Below are 25,004 nucleotides of genomic sequence, written 5' to 3' on the forward strand. Positions count from 1 at the left end.
ACCCTCAAACGTTTTGTCGAAGTAAAACTGTAACTTATAACTTTAATATCTCTGAGGAGTGAAAAGGGCGTAATTTCCAGGGGGTTAGGGGGGTTATCCATCCCCCCCTTGCAAGAAGAGGGGAGTAAACATCATAATTCATTAAAAACTGGTTGTGTGTTAACTTACATTATCTTTGTCTGATAAAAATAAAACTACAGTATAAAATCTAAGGTTCAGTCAAACCTTTATGAAACTTTAAGAAATTTAGTTTGAATTAATTGCTTTAGAGGATGATGCAATTACAAAAAAAGGCAGTTACCGTTTGTAAATACGATGACAACTAAACTGTTTATAGTTTTTATTTTATTTGGAGGAAAGAAGGAAGAAACTGACTGTTTTTGTGAACAACCAGAAAGTTATATATATATTCCCTATTTGTTGAAGTGCTAGTTTGAGTTCCAAAGAAAAAAATGCATATTGTAAACTCCTTTGTATACTTATAACTTTTTTAAATTTATCGATCCCGTTCTTGGTTTTTACGAGGTTGCATTTCAATTATTGTATTTTTCATTATTTCTGTAAGCAGCAGTCAGGTATTCAGTCTTGACATACTTTTATTTTGAAATTACCTTAATATCAGTAAAAGGTGCGCACGCGGACCTATGAAAACAAATGTTTAAGACATCATCGTCCTTCTCGATGCCATAATAAGTTATAAATAACATATTTCATCTCTCGTTTATCAACTGGCTGTGTCTCCCATGTTATTCTAAATGATTAAAACAGGTATAGCCTGAATTAAACTGGTTTCCGCCCTCTGTTGTGGGACACCGCCCTACAAGGAGGCCCAAAGAAACTGACGGAAGGGGAGGAGAGAGAGAGGAAGGGAGGTGGAGTGACCGATAAAGACCAGCGGCAACAACAACGACTAACAGCTTGAGGAAAAATCTACAAGTATCACTCTGGATCCAAGAATCTGCTTCTTCACTTCTTTTCTGGGTTTATATTCACGAGTAAGTCGTTTTGCATCTTTTATTTTCCTGCATGTCAGAATAATACTGAATAATTGGAAGCATTCACCTTTTTTTTTTTTAGAGAGAAAAAGCAACAAGAGTACAAAATGTTTCAGATAGTTTTTTCCCCCCTGAAATATGCAAAAAAAAAACAAAAAAAAAACAGCTGTGTGTAAGTGGGTTAATTAAGTAGAACACAACCAGATGTGTGTTTTTTTTTAACCGTACCACTGTTACCTTTTAAACTTTTTTCTTTTCTTACCTTTTTGTGTAAGCAAATTTAATTTTCCCCCCTTATTTATATATAAGCCCACTTTCCTGGATCTACTAACTGGATTTAAATCCAGTCAGATTTGTTTTGTAAATGTGGCTTCATAATGCCTCATGGTTTTAATCTGCATATGGTATGGAGTCTGTACTCACCCTTTAGTTCTCCCACAGTTCATATCTCAACTCCCCTACTTTTTCCCCCCCCCCCAGCTTTCCAAGGAAAATCTGGGAGGGATCTAGGAAGTGTGACCTACTTTTTCTTCTCCATTTCTCTTCCAATCAAAATGTCTGCTCCAGGTGAGGCATTCTTTAAAGCATCAACATTTCACTGCTGGTTCTGTGTACACTCTCCCACTTTACAGTAAAAAATAAATCAAATAAAGCCTGCTTTTACCTCCTCCTAACTTTTTCTCATTAATATCTGACAGCTATGGTGAGGCTGTTGAACTTGTCTTTTGAGATTCTTTAACTCTTGCCTAACCCAGGTTTTCCACACAATGCAATGAATCACGGCCTGATTCAGCCCCTGGTATCCTCTTACTACTCATGTGGCCTTTGTCCTTAAAAAAGTGATGAAACATGAAACTTGTTCCTTGGGATTCTGGTGTATGTTTGTTTTGGTCCTGTGGGCTCTTCCCTCCCTAAGGAAGGCTCTACAGCAGGGATGTCAAACTGGTTCCAGAAAGGGCTGTGTGGCTGCAGCTTTTCTTTCCAACCAAACAATAGCACACCAGAATCCATTCATGTCATCTGCTTCTGTCTCCTTGAACCCCTCGGCAGATGGCCGCTCACACTGAGCCTGGTCCTGCTGGAGGTTTCTTCCTGTTAAAAGGGAGTTTTTCCTCTCCACTGTCGCTACAAGCATGCGTAGTGTGAGGGAGTCAATGAGTCGATGCAATCAACTTGTTTTCCTTAGATTGAAAACTTTGAATTAATTTGACTGTATGATCTGGTTGAATTGTAAAGTGCCTTGAGATGACTTGTGTTGTGAATTGGCGCTATAGAAATAAACTAAACTGAATTGAATAGATTGGACTCCCTTGATGAGATGAGATGACACATGCGCTCTAAAGGCATCATGTCTATCTATCTAGTTCCTTTTTTCCTTGTTAGTAGGGTCAGCTTCACTTTCGAGTTGATGCAAATCTTGTGAAGTTTCCTGAAAAGTGGGTGGGTGACTGTGAAACACATGTGGACCCATTTTCTTACTTCTTGTTTGAGAGTTAAAACAAATTGGAAACTTGTGACCTTTTTAAGTGGCTCAACTAAGCTTATTGCCAACATTGAATGCCGTCATTACAAAGAACCAGTTGGGTCAGATGCGAGTCACAGCGGTGTGTACACAAAGATGAAACTGATAAGCTGTAATAGGCATCATAATACTAATGCTATGCCAATGCATTAGTATTAGCACTGCTATACAATTTAAAAATATAAGAAAAATGAGAGAAGTAGGATGCAAGCGATGAACTCAGAAGAGAGGTAAAAAAGGTTTGTGTGGATCTAAGATGGAGGAGCAACAAGTACAAGTAGTGAGTACTTGTACTTGTACTCACTAATTTTTTTAGTCCTAATAATTTCATTTATAATCTAAATAAAAAATTAGAATTAGTAATGATTAACCCCCCATAAAATGAGTTGTAAATTCATTTTATTGCTTTCATTAGGGCATTGGCAAATTAGAAGAAATGATCAGATGTGCTTGCTGTGGTATGTTTAGTGATATAAATCACACTTGTTGCCTATTTTAATCTTATTTTAAATTGGTATATTTTTTAGTTCAAGCACAGTGATTGTGGGGCTAGGATTGCTGTTGCTGCAGTCACAGCCAGATCCCAAAGAATGTCTTCAAAGAAGTAATGAAGAGAGTGTTTTATCATTATCACCTAATATCATGATAAGATTTTAAGTCCATATCGCCCAGCCCAAGTAGTGAGTGTAAAATCCACAATAAATTCAAAAGCTTTTAAAATATAGATTAGAAAACAGAACAGCAACAATGAAATCAGGTGATGTTTTTTTTTCTGCCGTTGGCTCGCATACGCAAACGCACCACAATGTAGCAGGTTATGCATACAAAGATGTGACAAAGACGCCACGGGGTGCAGCTTAAAACATAGCCTTTATTTGAGCTGGTTTAAAATATAATCTGTTTCAAGGCTACTCAGTTGTCATGGGAGCCGTAATCGTCAAGGAAGGTTTTCGTTAAGACTTCATCTGCATGAGGACTTAATCTAGAGTCAGAAACCGAACACCACTCCGCTCATATTTGGTTTGGGGGTTTTGTCCTTGCTTCCTGGATGGGAAGCAAAATGTCTTCAAAATTGGAAACAAAGTCCAGTGGATTGTTTTTTTTTACTTTTTTTGGAATGACTATGACCTGGATGACTGAGAATCTTCACCAGTTTACTCTAGGCCGTCCTACTTGCATTACTCCCCATTTTCTCTTACTGGTGGGGAATCTGACTTGGTGGAAAAATTGCAAATCTTCTTTTGGAAAGTAAACTTGTATGAGCGATGCAAACAGCAAATTTTAAAAAGAGCAAGCGCACGTGTTTAATAGGCGTTCCCCCGCAGGAACGGGTACAGGGTTGTGCATGTGCATTTTTTATTAAAGTGGAGAGGGCGGGTTTTTTCAAATATTCCCGAAAATTCTCCAATATACCTTTAAATTATGACAGAAATACCATTGGGTGATGTTGGGTTCTAAATATATAATATAAAAAATAATTGGACATACAAAAGAAGATGTGATGTATTGTTTTTAAAAAAAAAAAGGGTTTGCGGAAAATATGGGTTTTGTCAAACGTGGCTTTCTGATCTTTCATGACTAATTTTTCACGGCTGCTCAGTGGAACAGTAGGTAGCACTGCTGCCTTGCAGCAAGAAGGTTCCGGGTTCGATTCCCTTTCTGCATGCAGTTTGCATTCTCTCTGAGCATGCGTGGGTTCTCTCTGGGTACTCCGGCTTCCTCCCTCCAAAAACATGACTGTCTCTAGATTCTCCTTAGGTGTGTGAATGGTTGGTTGTTTGTCTCTGTTTTGCCCTGCGACTGGCGATCTGTCCAGGGTGTACCCCACCTCTCGCCCATAGACAGCTGGAGATAGGCACCAGCACCCCTCGCGGCTCCGCTTGGGATTAAGCGTGTAAGAAAATGGATGGATGGAGGATTCTAAATATATAACATAAAAAAAAATGACTGGACATACAAAACAAGATGTAATGTATTGTTTAAAAAAAATGGTTTGCAGAAAATATGAGTTCTGTCAAATGTGGCTTTCTAATCTCTGATGACTCATTTTTCCTTATAACACTTCTTGCCTAAGTGAATCCATGCCTTTAAAAGCCAAAGCCTGTCTCATTGTATGGACACACCTTCTGAGATCATGGAACTAAAACATTGCTTAACCAGCACAACTTTCAATGGAAATTTGTTATTTTTTTTGCTGATGAAGATTCTCAGTCATCCATGTCAGGTAATGTTTGATTTTGCATATCTGCATTTTTCCAGTAATGTTTTTTCCATTCAAGGCACAAGCTTTGTTTATCAGGGTCCATGCCCTGGTAAAAAAGTGTGTTCTGAAGTCCATGTGTCACACAGAGATTACCTGAGTCATGGAAACTTTAAAGGGAATCTCTTTCGAAGGGTTAATAACCATGGTGTGACCTCAGATTTTCTTTAGTTTAGCCAAGTAAAACTAAATTGGTTGCAGTTTGCATTCATTGGATTCCAATAAGTAAAAAGTACTTAGCTCCATGTGTGGAGTTTGTAGATAACTGAGTTTTTTTTTTTTTTTTTTTTTTTTTTTAGATAAACTGACAACGGTAGGGTTGAATAATTGGTCAGAACCAGTTCTTTCCCTTCATTTCTTTTGGAATAGTTAACATGTTCTAAAATGTTCGATTCCTAGTTTTGATTCCCCGTCTGTTACCTGTTAATTGTCAAAGTAGTTTATTAATATTATGCAAAGTGCATACTAAAGGTAGTTCAGATCGTCCTTCTTTATTATCTCTGTTTCCATATGGTACACTTGGCAGCTTTATGGCTGGTTTGCCACACCTTTTACAAAGACCAGTCAGAACATGCTGAGTCTTGTTTAATTGCGGAAAAAAATATATACTTATAAGAAAGACCCATGGGTGTCCTGTTACACACATGGCAATAACTGTTAGTAGTTTTAAGGTAAGTAAAAGGGATCATCAATATTCTGCTTTAATGTTTTCTTCATGTTGTTGGTGATTGGAGTGATTTCCCCAGTTTTTCGGTCACATAAACTGTTACCCACTGGTTACTCCATCCACTTTGTCTTACCCACAACCAAAATCAAATAAATCTGAAAAAAAAATCTTAAAGGAGTAAATCATGATAATCTAATTAAAAGTTAATTAAATGTGGTTTAAAATAGGATGGCTTGATTTGTGACAACCAATGTGATTTATGTTGTCTTACAGAAACTTTGCTGCAGAAAGATGATTATTTAAGCATTAATGGGGTATCTCCCTCTAGTTATTTACATTTTCACATACCCAGAAATTCTGGGCGAGGAGGAGGAGTAGATACAATCTTTCAGGCTGACTACTGATACTGAAGCCAGTTAATAATTACAACTGTTAAAAGTTTAACCGTTAGTTTACCTCATCCAAATTGGTCTTTTCTGGTCACAGCTTTCAGAAGAAGTCTAAAACAGTCTTTGTAATCAGGAGTTGGGTCAAATAAATGTCAGAGCAGGGTTAAGCGTGACCACAGGTGTGCCACCTGTGAAGATGTTCAAAGTACAAGACACTTTTTTTCCACTAAACCTCATGAAGTTGTAAAATGTTTCCATCTCTTTAACCAGCGTAAGCTTTTATATTAGACTGTGGAAAGAACAGATGAGCTCATTGCTTTAAAGGTCCTTTGGTTGAATATTGATCATATTATATTATTGTTGTCAGTTTGCAATATGGTGAAATTGTAGCTTTATTTGAACTTGGGAAAACACCCACAAACATCTTCCATTTAACATTTTCAGCTTTTAAAATGGGTCAAATAACTAAAGATTTTTAAAAGTCCCCTGATGACCGACATCAACAATTTTCTCTTGATTAACTCTGTGAATTTACTAGGGGTGTAAATAATAATTGTTTTATATCGATGCATCGATCCAACAGCCAACAATCTAATGCATCGACACGTCCTCAAGAGTATCGATTCATGTTTAGTTTTTTTCCCCCTCTGTCCTATTTTTATCCATTTGCTCCTGGACGTAATTCTGACTCCCGTGCTGCAGTGGCGCTAAACCTATTTTGCCCTCCTACCTCGATTCCTTTAGCCTTTACCCTCTTTATGTTTGCACACACGCTCGCGTAAAGACTAGGCAAGACAAAAGTGGCGTAGGAAAATTCTTGAGTATTAAGAATAATCTAATCGTTGGGTCAGGAAATTGATACTGAATCGAATTGCCATGATGGGTGTGATTTAGACCCCTAAAATTGACCATACATATTATTATTTATCAAATCAGTGCTAACACCAACTCTTCCTTATTGGTGGGCATGGATGTAATTTTTTTGGGGGGGAGAGGGGGCGGAAGTGTCCCCTGCTAATTTTACTGTCCAAATGCGTTACACTGCAGTACACAGACATTAATCGAGCACTAGGACCAAGCAGAAAACCCCAGCTCAAGCTGAAGCCAGCCTTCCTGAGCAGATTCAGTGTGTGAGTGAATGGGTAAATGACTAAATGTAGCGTAAAGCGCTTTGGTCAAGTCTCCTTACTTGAAAAAGCGCTATATAAGTACAGGCTATTTTTATTAGACCACACACAAGCTCATGAATGGTCCTCCGTCTTTTCTTGTTTGACTGATAAGCTCACTTTACAAATATCTGATGCACCACTGAATCGGGTCCGTGATTGGATGGTCAAACACGCTGAAGTTAGTTATATTAAATAATGCTTCTATTCCCGCCACTTCTGAAATCACAGTGTCCTCCTTTGTTGTGGGTATTGTCACTGAGTGAAGGAAAAGATGTTATTTTATGTTTTAGTTTCAGCATGGTGTTTCGAAGTAAATTCAAGCCAGCCATGACAAGTTGATCTGTGACACCATTAAAGACAAAGGAAAGGAACTGAGATAATATCTGTTAAAGATTGAAAGATTACCCTTTTAAAACACAAGTCATTACATCAGAGGATATTAAAATGCTAATTTAAGCACTTAAAAAAACAGACAAGGTAGAAGTGAGCAGATAAAGCACTCTTTTGTCTTAATTGGTAAGCTGCATTAAACAGTTATGTTTTCTGCATTTAATGTAGAATAATAAAACACTGAAGTGTTGTCTCTTTTATACATCTTTTAACAGTTATTTCTTTTACATCTATGCAGGGATCTGAATGCATTTGTAATGTTTATTCAATTTGACTATGAGGTGTGGATTATAGGCACTATCTGGAATTTTGAAGTAGCTATGTGTAATAAAATGGCTCGGCCAGAACAGGAAAAAAAGATGACCCAGAGGGGTGCATAAAAAGTGCTTTGGCTGCTAACCACGGAAGCCATGACAGAAAAAAGCATTGGCCACAAATCCTCCACAGAGGAACAGACTTGCTGAAAAAGTCACCACTTTAGATAACACTTCTGTTTTGGCCTTTTGTTTTTCAGTAATAAGATATGGGGTAGTAGGGTTAAAATCATATTTATTGGGTAATAACACCCATAACTCTCCTTAATAGCAAAAGCTGTACTAATTAATAGTGGGTGTACTTTTAAACCATGACTCTTCACGATGCTTTTAAAGCTAACTGCTTACTTCCTGTCCTGCAAAACACCTCTGTTTGCTCTGAGACTTGGGAGGTAATTAGTTCTGTGCTTTCATCGTGGAGAAGGAAAACAGTCGAGACTAAACAGATGCACAGAGGTACTCTCACACTACCACTTTCTTCCATCATACACTGTCTTTAAATTAACCTTCTTGTTGTAAACTGATAAGAAATTAAAGAAACCCAGATTTGGCATATGAGCTGATCATCAGATAAGAAACCAACAGGTAGCTTTGTAGTTTCAAGACCTTCTTCTTTTCAGTTCTACCACATATGTAGTTGGACATGATGCCTAGAAGGCAGAAAGTCTCAAATAATGTGATTTTGGAGTGATTATATGGTTTAAATTCACTTTAAAAGTCTTGTCTAGAGGCTTCACACAACAGAGTCCAATAAAAACACAATGGGAGTCTTGGTTCAACATAATTTGAAGTTCCAGAGAGATTTGCATAAAAATTTGAAAGGCAAAATGCCCTGATGTTAAAAGATAAAAATAAAAAATGGTCGGTGTATCCTTATTGGTAGTATTTATAGAATTACATGTTGTTGTTTTTTATATTTGCTTGTGGTTCAGTTGGGTGTGTTTACCACATGTATTTAAGAGTCAAAATTTGAACGTTTAAATATGTCTTGAGCAGGTGAGCTGTGCTCCAAGGGAGGGCTAAGGGATTTTTGGCTAATTATTTCTAGTAGGTTTTCTGGGTGATGAACTTGATGCTGTTTTCATTGGAATAGTGATGTAATCTGATTACTGGGAGCTGAAGAAGAGCCTTCCCACTCACCCAAAGAGGAAGTATGATAGGGATGTAAATAAAAAGGAGGGTTGTAATTGTTACCTAAAGGTGGTAAAATGACAGGTTACTGTCTTGCACCTGGGGAGACCAGGGACCTTCTTTTCTGGGGGGAAAAAAAAAAGAGGAGTTATCGGGGGGAAAATACAGTTTTTAGGGAATGAGAATATTTTTTGCTTGAGTTTTCTTTGTTAGCTTTTTGTGATTAGGCTGCAACCTCTCTGGTTTAAAAGCCCAGGATCGGTTAAAATATCTGACTGTTTTCAGATATAAATTGTGAAAAATGTGCTCTCTTTAATCAGCTGTAAATGGTTTTTACTATTGACATATGTGATCTACATTCTATGGTTTATGCACAGGCTCTTTTCACTGAGCAGCACCACAGAGCAAAGGTCAGACACCAGTGTTACCTACATTCTGTGGTGGTGCTCGTACGGAGAGAGCAGAACCACAGAAGATATATCGAGTCTGAACCAGGTTTACACTATTTTGATCCAATTGAACTCTGAGTTAAAACTATTATCTTCATCTATGCCTTCAACTTGTATGTTAGATCCAATCTTCCCTCTAATTTCCATCTCCATTTTAGATGTGATTAATGTACTCCTGTTACAGAGATATGTGCCTTAGGCTTTTAAGGTAGCTGTAATTACACCTTTACTAAAGAAACTTTCTCTTGACCCAGATGACCTGGTCAATTGTAGACCTATTTCTAATCCTCCTTTCTTATCTAAAATTCTTGAGGGATTCAATTCAGTTTATTTATATACACCAGATCATACAGTCAAATTGATTCAAAGTTGTCCATCTAAGGAAAACCAGTTGATGGCCTTGACTCATTTACTCGAAGGCAATCCCTCACACTAAGCATGTTTGTAGCGACAGTGGAGAGGAATACCCTCCCTTTTAACAGGAAGAAACCTCCAGCAGAAACAGGCTCAGTGTGAGCGGCCATCTGCCGAGGCCGACTAGGAAGACAGAAGCAGACATACAGAAGGCAACTGTAAAAGCCAGTCAGAGTCAGAGAAACAGGAGTACACTGAAAAACAGGCCCACCTCCAACATCTATAAACAAAATTGTTGATGGCAGCAGTACAGCTGATATTTCTGACCAGGATGGTGTAACGGCCAAACAGGAACAGACAAGGCAAAGCTACTATGAGAAAAATTGGAGAAAGCATAAAATTAGAGATTGAACTAACAGATTCTGTAGAATGGGAGAGTAGAGATAGAATGATGAAATAGGGGTCCCTATGACCTCCAGAAGTCTAAGCCTATAGCAGCATAATTATCGAGATGGCTTAGGAAAACCTGAGCCACTCTTAACTATAAGCTTATTTAAAGGAAAGTTTTAGGCCTACCTTTAAAATTAGACACAGTGTCTGCCTCTAGGACTAAAACTGGTACTTGGTTCCACAGGACCCTGATAACTAAAAGATCTGCCTCCCATTCTACTTTTAGAAATTGTAGGAACCACTTGTAAACCTACAGTTTTAGAGCGAAATGTATCTGTTAGGAACATAAGGAACAATCTCAGATTCTTCCTTATGTTTGTTATGATATGACATAGAATAACATGGTGCAGACCACGCTTCAACATTGGGGATAAATAAAAAAATATCTGCGGCAAGCTCACTGCGACACACTGCTGTGGGAGTATGCACAGCCCGGGCTGGTTATACTCCCACGTCAGTGTGTCATAGTGAACTTGTCGCAGGTATGACGCAGATATTTTTGATTTATGCTCAATTTTGAAGCTTTGTCTGCGCTATGTTATTCCACGCCACAACACAAGAGAGATAATCAAGAATTAGCTGTGGGTCTAGATACGGCCGAGGTGGTGAGGAAGTGTGGGCAAGTTTGTGCGACAACGGAGGAACATGAGGGCGAAAAAGAGCGTTTTTTTTTTTTTTTTCCTTTAGCTTAGCGCCAAAGGAGCAGAAAGATGGCAGAGGTGCAGGTGCAGGGTGAAAGATGGAGCAAAGTGGGAGAGCCAGCTGAGGCGGGGAGCTTGGTTGACAGAGAGAAAGGAAGCCAGCGGGGGGGGGGGGGGGGGCAGCGTGTGTTTGAGGAGGAGACGAAGAGAGGGATAGTGTCTCTGAGACGGATTACAATTTAATGTTTAATAGCAAAAAGGAAGTCTTTCCCATAGATAGCAAATGTTTTCAAAGCAAAAACAATCCTCTGTTGGGCTACTGTATAAAACCTTAAACTCAACGCCATTCCTGACATTTTGAATTGAAAAAGCTTCCTGGATGGGAAGCGAACGTCTTTAAACTTGGAAACCAACTCCAGTGGATTGTTTTTAATTCTTTTGGAAAACATGCAGTATATCCAATATATAAAATTATCACGAAAGTTGGTAAATTCCCTGTAGAATTGTTGAAGCTGAGGAATTTCTGTATTTCCCTATAGGGTATCCAGGCTCTCCCAATTCTCCTTACCCTCAACCCGGCGGCCCAGGTGCACCACCTTATCCAGTTCCAGCAGGGGGCTATGGAGACCCAAGCTATGCACCTCAACCAGGCTTCAATGTTGGCTACCACCAGGACCAGCCTCCTGTTATGTACCAACCGGGCCCGGTTCCTGGTCAAGCACCAGGTTATGGCGGCCAGTCAATGGCGATCGCTCCAGCTCCAGCGTCGGTTCCTGTGGGTGTCCCACCTGGGCTGGAGTACCTGACACAGGTAGGTCAGAGTAGGAGAACATATCTTATACATGAATGCAACTTAAAATGAAAAGAAAATACAATCATTGTGAATAAAAAAAATATATGAATGGTGTTCTGAAAGTTGTCAGAATCTGCAGGGCCTCCCTCTTGGTTGGAAAAACACTTGCTTACTTCCCTTCAATTGTTAAAAAACATCTTAAAGTCTAGTTGGATGAAACATTGAAAAGCCTTATTGTAATGGGTGTCTGTCCAGGTTTCCAGTGATTCATATAAGGTTTAAACACTTAAAATATTAACCAAGATGCATTTTATTATTTTAACTTCCAATGAGCTTAAACTGAAGTTACTAAAAGCTTAGAAAAAGTCCAGCTGTGGCCTTTTCAAGTCAGTCAGATGTCTTGATTTTAAAATTAGAAATGAACTTTATCCTTTTAGCCTTTTGAACTTTTGAAACAATGTTCACATAAAATGAGTAAGTCAGCAGTTTTTCTCTGTGTAATTTTTTACAGTTTTCTCAGGCATGAAGCTGTGTGCTTGGCTGATATATTTAGAGATAGTCTGCACTTACTTCCTTACTTTGTGGTGTTTGTTCTTTCTCTAAGCAAATGTTATTGATATATATTACTTCCTAATGAAAATATTTTAAATGTGTTGCAATGTTTTTCATTTGTTTGAAGAAGGAAATGGGATGTATAGATGCAGAGTGTCTGTTCTTGATCTGCTTTTTTCGTTGTTTAAGATTGACCAGATCCTGATCCACCAAAAAGTTGAGCTCCTTGAAGGTAAATCCCTCAGACTTTAACTGCATATATTATCTCCCCATTTAAAGATGTATAAGAAAATTATGTTTTGTTGCACTAGCTTAGATTCGCACTAAAAATATGTAGAAATCTAAACCTTTAATTTGAATGCGTTTAATGTATGGGGGGAGATGTCTCAAAAAAGAAGCTAGTTTATTTATTTTTTCTTAGAATTGTTTTGATTGGAACCAATTATATTTGGATCATTATTCTCTAGCAAACTATTAGGAACCATTTCCAGAGGTATGCCATCGAAAATCGTACAATATGCATAGTACAGCCACATTTATTAAACTCCATATGTTTGTTTAAATTACCATTCTCTTCACTGTACTTGGGTTTTTATCAGTCAGGTTGGCAACTTTACTGCATAAAAATTTGAGCAAAAAAGTTTAAAAAAATAATTACATTTGATCGTTATGGCAGAAAGACAAGATCGTTAAATGTTAAATCTACTGCTTTCAATACATTTGGAGGAGCAGCCTGCCTCTTCAACAACCCCCACTGCCACCCTAGACAATGAAATTAAAGGTATAGTGGAGGATGTTCTTTTTCCGGTGGATCATCTAAATAAGTGGTCCTCCTAATTGTCAATCATTCTGGTTATATTTTTAAGTAAGGCCATCCTACGTGCTCATCCCCATTTTGACTTACCGCTGGTGAGGCTGACATAGTGGAAAAATTGCAAATCTTCTTTAGAAAAGTAAGTTTGTATGAACGATGCAAACTGCAACTTTTAAACCGAGCGTGCATGAGGATTGTACAGGGTTGAACATGTGCATTTTTTTTTTTTTTTTTGTGGAGACGGCGGGTCTTTTAAAAAATTCGCAAAAATCCGCGACTATACCTTTTAATGATTATTGGTGGGCACAGACTCACAAATGTTAGCTCAGATGAATTATGTGTTTTATTTCTTTGTATTTTATTTTGTGACTCATAATTTTATCCCTTCCAAACAGCTCCTACTAGAATCCTTTACATTTAAGTTTAAACAAGTAAACTAATAGTGTGTTTTTAGCTTGCAGCTGCTGTGTTGCACAGTGTCTTACCACATGTAACCCAAATGCAAGTCATACTCTTTTAGACATACCCACGACCAAAAGGCACAAACTTGTGAATTTCATTAGCGGATTTATGCTGCTGAAACTTTATTTAGCAGAAGTTAAATGATGCGCCAATAATTTTGAAAGTTAAGAATAATGCTATTTAGATAAGTTCTTCTATTAGCTGGAAGAATATCTATTTAATTTCCTTTTTACAACACAATGTACTGCCTTCTGCTGTAAATATGTGGTCTCTCTATCACTGGATGACGTGCATACATGCACACACAACGTATGTGTTCGCTCACAAGTGAACACGTACTGCAGCCAGGTGCTAGATGTTGCAATATCTTGCAAAACACACTGGAATATCTACTTCTACAGATTTATGAGAACTGCAGCACCGACTCTCCTGCAATAGCAGTCATACCTCTCCTAATTTAATTAGGACTAAAATACTTCAGCTCAGTAAGCATCTGAACAGAATTATTTTAGTTTGGATGATTAAACTGAAATGGGTTTATTAGAACCCGTTTAACTGCTAGACCCAATAAACACAGTTAACTTGAATGCGTAAAGAATCAATTAAAGACAAAACAAAAGTATTTTTAATACAAATTCTTAATGGCACCAACGATTCGGAAGCAGCTGAATTTGGTTAATATCAGTATTAATTTGCAATGAATAAATATATTCAAACTAAAGCAGGATCTTTCAGTATTCTTCATTGAGAGTCATGATACTGCAACAAACTATTCTATGTAAAGGATGGAAATTAATTTGTGTGTCAGCTTTAAGAACTGATTAATGTTAAGCTGCGTCAATATTTAACTATCTCTATTCTTTACTGCCCTGCAGCCATCATTGGTTTTGAGACAAACAACCAGTATGAGATAAAGAACAGTCTGGGCCAAAAGATCTACAAAGCCAAAGAGAAGAACGACTGCTGCACCAGAAACTGCTGCGGTTCTTTGCGCAGCTTCGACATGAAGATCAAGGACAACATGGACAGGGAGGTCATCCGTCTCATCCGGCCTTTCCGATGTGTCTCCTGCTGGTGTCCTTGCTGTCTGCAGGAGGTCTGTTCTAAATATTTCTGTTGTCTCTTTGACTCATGTCATAATAATTTAAGCGATATACTGTAGTTCTGTATTGTTCCTATGGAAAGGTTTATAACACCATGAGTGTCTATTAATACAGAGAGCATTGGAGTTTAAAGAGATGTCTCTGCAGCTTCTCCTCCCCCATCTGTTGCTGTGCATTTACAAACAGCTGGCTGAAAAAGACTGGCTACAGTTTTTGTCTTCTAAAAGAAATTCAACAGCAAAGTTTGGTATTTTAAATTGCCCTATAGGCCTCTTCTGAAAACTAAAGGAACATAAATGCAGTGAAACCACTAATATATAACCACTAATAATGACCCAATTAATGAGGCTGATAACCAATGTTAGTATTGATTTTGTTTATATATATGTATGTATATTTAACTGGTCGTAGAAGTAGAGTTAAAAGAGGCGCGACTCCTGTTTTTGGGATGGTTTCATTGATGCATGTCTGCTGCACTTCGACAATAGAACACATATTTTTGCAGTAGAACATGGTGAAAAAAGGTTATTTTGTTTTTTTCTTTAGATGGAATTTAGCTTTTTGACATGATGAATGAAATAATGCACTATTTTAGATATAGTTCAGTTCTGACCCTAGATCTTAAAGTTTGTGCTTGAAAGACCAGCCCAGGGTCTACAGCTTTATCTGGACATCTAAAGAAGGCTCTGCAATAGAGATTCACACTTTTGAGATATTTGGGGAACTTTTGCAAAGCAATATGGGGCGATATGGTAAATGTGCTGAGGTGCCGCTTGACTCCAACCACAGAAAGCATGAATGCTGAAATTAAATTAAAATGTAGTTCAACAACTTTTCACATCATGGGTGAGCACATTCATTTAGCCCATTACCAACAGCTTCTTCTTTTTTTTTTAACCCATCATATTTTCCCCCTGTATCAGTTAAGATCAATCGTACATGCTCATTTAAAGGATATACTATTACCAAACAAAACCAAATGACAGATCCTGATCAAAAATAACACCAAGATTTTTTACTTTATTTTCTGAGATCAATTTAATCCCATCCAAATGAAGTGACTGACTAATCAGCTTCTTTTTTAAAGACTCTGGTCCAAAGACAATAACTTCTGTTAGATTGGCAACTATATTATAAAGATATCTTGGATTATTCTTATTCTCCCCTATAAATGAGGAGAAATCTGTTGCTCTTGCTTTACTTAGGGTCCTCTTATACAGCAGTAAACTATTTTTCCAGACTATGTAGGATTCCCGTAGGCATATGGGAGCGCCATTTTCTCTCCAATTTCCTAGATTAATAAGATGGTCGGTTCTTGTCCTGTGAGTAAAATCAATAAAGCCTTTAGGTGAATGTATGTATGATTGATAGGTATTGGGTCAATATCACAGTCGGAGAATACTCAAAGCTGTAATATATGAAACTTATCTGAAATAAAAAAAGATGCATAATGACTTCCCTAATTACTATTGCATGCCCTCATCATATGCAAGATGATTCTAATGCCTAGACAAAAATTATAAATGCTATATAAAATCATAACTCCATAACTGACAGTGTGTCTATTAGTGTGGTTGTGTCTGATATTTTAGATGCTGGTCGATATATTTAGATATTTCTTTTTTTGCTGATATTTGACTGATTTCCGATGTCGGTTTCCAATCAGATGGTTTCACTTTGCTATTGGGGCATATCCTTTTCCCCTCACGGGGAAAATAAGATGTTCTATTGTTGTTTTGGTGTTCAGTTTTAGGTTGTAGCTTCTCTTCCTCCTCATTATTGGTACTCTAATGTATTCAGTCATCAGCGATACCAGTGTGGCGTTTAATGACGATTTGATCTTGTGTGTCAAATAACCATTAACTGGACATATTTTTGCACTTTCATGTTTCATTTCAAAAATCCTGGTTTGACTGATCAAACTATGTTTGCATGTCTAGATGTAATCAAACTTGCATCTCTCATCTTGTGTCCAGTCTGCTGAGTCAGAGGTGGCTTTTTAACCTCAATAGACCTATTATGTGTCCAAACTGTCTCCTTGTCATTCCTCCTGCCTCAGCTATCTTTCCCTCATTTAATCGTGTTGTTAGCTCGCCGTTCTCACTAGCCGGATCCCAAGCTAATACCCTCACACACAACAGTTCTCTGTTCACTCTTCAGGCAGGAGCCATGTGAGATTTATTATCTCTGTGTGTCACGATGGTAAAGTAACAGCTTCAATTAGCATTCCTGCTCCCCTTTGTGAGAAGCTTTGTGACATTGTGATGTTTTTTATTTATAATCATCTGTGCCAAAGTGACTAATTCTGTTTGGGGTTAAAATGTGTGTTTGACCCCTCCCAGATGGAGGTCCAGGCTCCACCAGGAACCACCATAGGGTTCGTCAAACAGGACTGGCACCCTTTCTTGCCCAAGTTCTCCATCCAGGGAGCAGAAGGACAGACCCTGATGAAACTGGAGGGGCCCTGCTTCGCCTGCAACTGCTGTGGAGATGTTAACTTTGAGGTGAGCTCAGGCTAGTAGTTAGTAGGTTGGGCTTTGTGTTTTCTTCTATCTTTCACATGGATTTTTTTTTTTTTTTTTTTGTCTTTACAAAGACAAAGTATCAGTAAAATGTGACAGAGCAGGGATTCAGGTGCTGTTCCTCTACATTAGAAATTAAATTAATCTCCAGGTCTAAGAATAATCTGCCTGTTTCTACAACACTGGAATTAAGTGAAATTCATAGTAACATAGAAAACAAACACTTATTCCTCTTCTTCTGCTTATCTGTAATCTGGTTGCTAAGGCAGCAGACCCAGTGGGAGCTCCGAGACCTCTGTCTCCTTGACACTTCCTCCAGCTTCTCTTAGAAAAGACAGAGGCACTCCCAGGCTGGCCAAGAGACATAGTCCCTCCATTATGTCTTGGGTCATCCTCAAGGCCTGCTCCTGGTGGAATGTGACTGGAACAACGCCCAAGGGAGGCATCCAGGGGACATCCGAAAAAGATGTCCTCTTGATGTGGAGAAAAATCAGCTCTATTCTTAGCCTCTCCCGAATGACCAAGCTCCTCACCCTATCTCTAAGAAATTGGACGCAGCAGCGGCACCAATCAGTCTATCGGTCTCTTGCACCATTTTCCCCTCTCGCATGAACATGACCCAAAGATACTTGAGCTCCTCCAATTGAGGAAAAGAACCCCTGCTACCTGAAGAGGAGAAGCCACCTTTTTCCGGTAGAGAACCATGGCCAAGCAGTAACAAAATCCATTGGTCCCCAAACCAGACCACCCCTGGTCTTTGGTAGCACCAAGAAATCCTGTTTGTTAAAATTATGAACAGGACCAGTGACAGAAGGCAGCCCTGCTGGAGTCCAACCCCAGGGCCAAGCCTGACTAAGAGGCTATTCAACCACGAAAATCCAGAGCTCTAAAGTACTCTGGGTGAATCTCATTTACCCCTGAAGCCTTGCCATTGTGGAGTTTTTTTTTTTTTTTTACCCCTCTATGATTTCAGCCTGAGTGATGAGTCTGGCTCAGAGCACCCGGTCTCTGCTTCTACCAGGGAAGGCATGTCAGATAGATTATGGAGGTCCCCAAGGTATTATTCCCACTGTCTGACAATGTCCTCAGTCAAAGTACGCAACTCTACGCTCCTACTGAAAATACTGTTAGTGAAGCACTGCTTCTCGTTCCAGAGGTGGCGACGGTTTGCCAGAACCACTTTGAGGTCAACCAATGATCTTTCTGAAAATCATTCAAGATATTGTCAGGATTCAAACAGTTGCTGAAAGACCTTTTAGAATCCCCTTATGATGACTACAATAGGTACGCACTGCTGCCTGGTAGGGTGGAGCTGGGACCCCACCTTCAAGCCATGTTTGGGTTTTGTTGGCGAGCAGCTGTTGGTCAGGTTCCTCCTTGCGCAAGCTGGCCGGGCCCAGCCTGACAGAGAGATGCAAGGCCATCCCCTACTGGGTCTACCACCTGCAGCGGAAACCCAGAGGTACCCATAGAGTGAGCATCAGGCAGAGACGGAGACAATCTGAACCACAGACACTAAAGCCCCAGTTACACTAACCTTTTTAAACCATGCTGAGATATGTCCGAGCATGGTAACTGAGATATCTGTTGAGTGTAAATGGCACAAAAAACTGAAATGGACCACGGCAGACACAAACGCACAGCGCTAAACTGGTACTAGTTTGTCAGTAGGTCTCGGCATGGTTCAGTTCTGGCCCAGTTCTAAGATAACAAAGAGTGCATGAGCAGACTGTGTCATCTCCTCACAGTCAGCCTCTGTAATCATGAAATTTCAGACATTCATAGATATACCAGCTTCCCTACCTCGCCACACGATTTCCAGTGATGATTCTGCTTAGCAGTGTGAGGAACCTCAACGTCTATCATTGTTTCCTGTGTATGTAAGCCCTGATTAGACTATCGTTTGTGGTATCCACTTCCCAAAAGCTGACTCTGTCAAGTAAATTCACCAAAGTCTGCCTTCTTCGCCTGACTCTCCGCAAACAATGAAATATCACAATTATAACCAAACTTCCTGAATGTTACAGGCCTCGCCATGTTGATTTGCTTGTTTTTCCTCTAGAGAGCAGTAGTACCGTAGATGGTCACTTGGAGGCGAGGAACCGTCCTAGCTTGTGTAAACATTCTTGAGGAATCCAGCTCGGATCAGTTAACTGATCGAAGCTCGGTCTGAAACCCGGCACAGATCGGTTTTCAGAGGGTAGTGTCAATGGGGCTTTAATCTCGCTCTGGGGAAGTATAATTAGAAAAAAATGGATTGCATATATATTCATATTGTTTTTAACAGATCCGAACAAGGTTTTTTCTTTGGTTTCCCTAAAAGGTGCCCTCTAGGCCCAGTACTTTCCCCTCTTTTAAGAGCTTCCTACACAAATGCTGTCTTAAATGTAATAAATAACCCCTTGAGGGAATTTTAGTCATAGATTGCCATAAATACTTTATCTAGAACACTTATGCCCCGTTGTTGTTTTCCTATTATTTTTACTTGCCTGATCATAGAATATAAACAGTAATCTAAACATTCATTGACCAATATTTTGATAATTTTCCATAGTTTCTCATTTGAATTTGGTGCTTCAACCCCCTAGTTGCAGCAGGGTAATATCAGTATCTGTGGAACTTCTGTTTTGCTATATAGCTGAAGGGGAAAGATGGTGAACAGACGATTGGTCGGATCAGTAAGCAGTGGAGTGGCCTGTTGAAAGAAGTCTTCACAGACACCGACAACTTCGGCATTCAGTTTCCCATGGATTTAGATGTAAAGATGAAGGCCGTGCTCATGGGCGCTTGCTTCCTCATCGTAAGTTCCTTAATTTTAGTGACGTAGTTTGGTTTCTATCTTGAGATATTACCTAATGTTTTGTTTTGTTTTGTTCTTGATTGTGACCTACAGGACTTCATGTTCTTTGAGAAAGTCGGAGAGGCTAACCAACGTAGCTCCGTGTTTTCATAACTGAGGAAAAACTAATGAAAGAGTCCACTCCTATTATCCAGCGTCTGTATCTTTGTTTATTACATTCATTCTTCAAAAATACTTTCTTGATTTATAGATGCATAAAAGTAAATAATAGCTAACGACCTTCTAGAATGATTGTGTGTGGAAATCTGAGCTGCCTCATATGATTTTATGCATAACTCAAATACTATTAAATGTATTTTATGATATTTCAAATTCCTGCCACATCTATCTGTGCTCTTCATTGTTTTTGACTTTTTTTGTAACCTTGCTCATGAGGAATTCATAATCAACATAGTTAAAGTGCAATAATCTCATGGATGTAAATGTATTAACAATGTTTTTCTTTTATTTCAACAGCAGTTTACATCGGCTCACTACGTTGTTACTCAGTGTTTTATAAATCATTTTAGTTTAGCTATGAACCAGTGTTTATAGAACTACTAACAATATCTACCTGTTTAATTAGATTATTGTCCTGTAAATGCACGTTACACTCTAATGATGGGAATAAATGTTTATTCCAGCCAATATTGCATTGTTAGGTTAGCTACTGTTTAGGAAAAGATTCTTGCTATGAATTCAGACATCTTAGTTCCAGCATTTATCTGAAGCTATTATTTAAATTTGGTTCCATTTAACTTCATGAGGATGTGGTTCTGCTATTCTGGTTTGAAAAATAAAGTTGTGAACTCGAGTTGTTGCATGCATATCGTGTTTACCAAAGCACTCATTTACATGGTTTGCTTCACTGCCTTAAGTGGAAGTGTCCACAGTCTGTGATGTTAACCATAAAAGTGGAAAGACTGTAACGTTAATGAAAGCATGCTGTCTTGGCTGGTTCGCATTTTCCTTAGAGACTGATCCAGCGGTTAAACTTTAGCCGCCAGGTTTCCTTAAAACCACTCTGAGTGCACGGCTTAAAAGCAAATAAAACAGCCTTTATGTGCAGAATGGATAGGAAACCAAAACAAGGGAAGTTGTGGTTCGAGGGAGGAAAAAGAATTAGACTGAAACCTGAATGTAAAATTTCACCATAATGCAATTTACATGGTTTTTAGAAAACTGCACATTCATGTTTGAGAAATGTAAATGATCTGGTTATGATTATCAGGATAACATGGGCATGACCCCTGTGAAGTTTTTTCCTTATTGCCACTAACTCTGTGTTGTATTTCTTTTGCCAATATGCCAGTAATCTCTCTCCAAAGGCTGGAAATGAAGCCATGTTGTGTACATTGTGTTAAACATTGTTGTATGCTTATGTCAAATCATTCATACAAGCAATATGCATAAGTTGCTCACTTATATCGTTGTCCTGTAACTTTTCCATTTTTTTACAAAAAAAAAGACATGAATTAAACTGATATTACCTTAAACTTTTGCTTGTGTCATTGTTGCTTTTCATGTATAAACAGTGGGGAGAGTGGGATTAAAAAATGTGCCGCTGCCCTTTTAAAGGGAAAACCCACAAAAACAAGTCCAACCTCAGGAAGCACTTGGGTAACATTAGCCTCGATCTTCGCTCCGCCTTCTTGTGAAAAGGTCGAGTCTTTCTGTTTTTAGTGTTGCACTTCTAGCCAGGAAACATTTCTGTTTACCCTCTGGCGAACCCTGGCGGTGGCATAAAATCACTGCAACCGTCACTTGAATATTTTATAGCGCATCTATAAACATGTTACGGTAATTACTGTAAAACGTTGCTGTCGAAGGTGTTTTGTTTGCTGAAAAAAAATGTTTTCTTTAAACTAAAAAACAATATCAGAAAATTTTACAAATGTACACATTAAGGTCATATTTAGGGTAAAAAAAACCAACAAAAAAACATACGCCCACCCAGACGCATGCTGGTCCTATTAGTGACAGCCTATTCATAAAAATAACTCACCCAAATGAATCATAACTAACCAGAACCTAAGGATCAAAACTAAATAACCAAAAAACATAATCTTATAAAAGATATCAAATAATAAAGTAGAATATACTTAGCTAGATTATCCACAAAAATAAGAAACTTTGTTAATAATTAACAAATAATTGGCTGCTACGGGTATATCACCTTGCAAAGACATTATGAAGTCAATGAAGTCTCTAAATCATGTAATATAACATATTATACAAATCCATCACAATAAAATTAACGTGTTAATGTAGCACAATAATACAGATTTGTCAAAAGTGCTAAATTGATGATGTACATGTAATTACATCTTACATGTATGTAATGCATTTTATATATACATATATATATATATATATATATATAATATAATGCAATGGACTGGTGACCTGTCCAGGGTGTACCTCGCCTCTCGCCCATTGACTACTTGCGACCCAACTCGGGACAAGTGTGTCAGATAGGCTACTGGATGGATGGATGGATATATATATATATATATATATATATATATATCCATATATATATATATATATATATATATATCCATATATATATATATATATATATATATATATATATATCCATATATATATATATATATATATATATATATATATATATATATATCCATATATATATATGTATATATAGTGGTCAAAAGTTTGAGTTAATTTATTTCTGTCAATATAACATGCAATATATTTAAAAAAACGACAGCGTTATCCACTTAATAAAGAATTACTAAATTGACATTTCACAGTGAATTTCTTTCTATTCACTCTTTCTATTTTCATACGTTACAGTCAATGGCATTGGCTAATTTAATCAATGACTTTGAGTTAGTCCAAGATAGCCAGACTAATGTTATGCTACATACTATACTATAGGATACATTGGCATATATGTGTATTTTTTTGGCTAGGACATCCAGTGACTGTAAAATTACCTGTGGAACGTCTTCCCACAGCCGGCAAACGGCTTCTTTTTGCAGCCAAAAGCTAAGCATGTAGGCGTTTTTACTGCATGTCTAAGTGGGAGCGGGAAGTACCAATATGGTAGACGGTGGCTTCACTTTTTTCTGCCAATCAGTAATCCAGTGAATAAATAGAGATCAGTGGAACAACCCTGTACCCGCCTCCAGATGGAACACTTATTAAAGGCCCTCTCCTCGTGCACGCTCTGTTTAAAAGTTGCTGTTTGCATCACTCATACAAGCTTAATTTCCAAAAGAGGATTTGCAATTTTTCCACTATGTCAGACTCACCAAGTAAGTGAAAATGTGGATGAGCACGGAGGACGGCTTTAGGTAAACATATCACCAGAATGACTGACAATAAGGAGGATCCCTTATTTAGATGATCCACCTGGAAAACAACATTTCCACTATACCTTTACCTTCACAAAGAAAGCTAAAGAAAATCCATCAGGGTACCACGGTTTAATTTGAACTAACTCTTTTAAGAGGGTGAGGCATTTACAGAGAAGTCAGGATGTGTAAAGAAGAACCAAACTAAAAAGGTTACAATGGCATCCCCGAATGAAAAGATGGTGTCTCTAATCTATGCTTCATAATTATTTTATTAAAACAGCCTTTCACGTGGACACACCGTAAGAGCTGTGAACTATACAGAACAAATATTAGAAATACAACATGTATGCTGGCTTTAACCACCTTACCTTAAATTATTACTATATATAAACCTTGAGTCCTATTACAGTGCGTTTACTATGTATAGTTATTAAACTCTTTTCATCACATTTTATTACTTTCCTTAAACATACCATATACTTTATATTACTGCACTGCTAATTTACTAAGTGCATGAGCACTCTTTAATGGACATAAATATAATTGCTACACCCAACAGCACATGAAATATAACTTGATAAACATTCCTGCAACTAAACTAATATACCAGCCTTGTTTCATCATCAACCAGATGCTGGTAATTTTGTTTTAGATTAGAACTGCAGCTCAACAATGTTGTTTTTTTCTTTATCTAGCCTTGAAGCACACATTTTTCTGCACAATAAAGTTGTTGACCGCAAGTTGAACAGATTTACTATTGATTTTTGAAAAAAAGCTGAATTAAATGCTATCCATATTGCAATATCCAAACATGTTGAAGAAAAATATGTTGAAAAGACTTGAAGAAATAACAAAAACTTTCAATTACTGGTTGACAAGAGACTTACTTATTCTGGGAAGTAGCTGAGTAATATGTAAAAATTTGCAGGTTTATCTAAATTGGAGAACCCCAATTATTCTTTACAGGTTAGTCAACATAACAAAAAAGCAATCGGTATCTGTCAAAATAAATATGTTAAAAAGAAAATGGCAGCTTGTTAAGGAATATAATAAAGGGGCTATAAATAATTAATTTTGAATCTGATGTTGTTGTTTTTTTTTACAGTTAACCGGGTAAAACCTAAAAACAATTTAAATATAATGGGAGGTTTCAAACTTCTTTTAGTGTGACTTAGTCAACATGTCTGAATATCATCAGCAATTTTTTTTGTTGTTGTATGGCTTCACCTTGTGGAGCAATTGAGTCATTACAGTCAATAGAAAACCTATACGTTCAAATTTTCTATAAGAAGGGAAACTAATTAATCACATATTTAAGCAAAAGTTACCAGATTAGAACATTTTAAAATTAAATTCAATATTCAGTGTCCATTAAAGGACAACAAGGTTTGTAAAGCAATACCATCAGCTTTATTGAATCTGTTACAAAACTATGAACATTAGGCTACTCAAAAGCAAAAAATAATCTGCCCAAAACGCTACTGAATCACATTTTATTAAAAATTAACAAAATATTTATGAGGAAAACATTTCGTGAAGTTTATAAAATGGCTAGTTCCTCAACAAAAAAAAAAAAGTCAAAGGCATGCAATTAAAAAAAATGTAATGCGTGTTATCCCACTGAAGCAACAATCCAGAAGAGACTTTAATTTGAGGTGTTCTTTGGAACACATTTTGGCAAAAACTAAACATCTGATTGAAATAAAAAATACACTGTTTAACTTGAATAAAAACATTATTGTAATGAAAGTCTATTGCAATGTATAAAAAAAACGCATTATAATTTAATGAATTGGCAAATACTGTATTCACAACGGGAAATGGAAAATAAATGTCCTTCCCTAATAATGTTTGAAATTTAA

At 37.6% G+C, this 25,004-nt stretch overlaps 1 protein-coding gene across 1 annotated transcript; it reads left to right on the forward strand.

Annotated features, from left to right (window-relative positions):
- Nucleotides 1-837: 837 nt before the first annotated feature.
- LOC119783413 (phospholipid scramblase 1-like) lies at nt 838-21,312 on the forward strand. The gene is made up of 8 exons (XM_038284924.1): nt 838-995; nt 1,476-1,562; nt 11,271-11,542; nt 12,266-12,308; nt 14,228-14,448; nt 16,798-16,959; nt 19,616-19,777; nt 19,871-21,312. Exons 2-8 carry the CDS (start codon nt 1,550-1,552, stop codon nt 19,928-19,930), a joined length of 933 nt encoding a protein of 310 aa, XP_038140852.1. The 5' UTR covers nt 838-995; nt 1,476-1,549; the 3' UTR covers nt 19,931-21,312.
- The last annotated feature ends 3,692 nt before the right edge of the window (nt 21,313-25,004 follow it).

Source organism: Cyprinodon tularosa, unplaced genomic scaffold, assembly GCF_016077235.1.
Source record: "Cyprinodon tularosa strain WSP-4 unplaced genomic scaffold, ASM1607723v1 ctg204, whole genome shotgun sequence".
Lineage (NCBI taxonomy): Eukaryota > Metazoa > Chordata > Actinopteri > Cyprinodontiformes > Cyprinodontidae > Cyprinodon > Cyprinodon tularosa.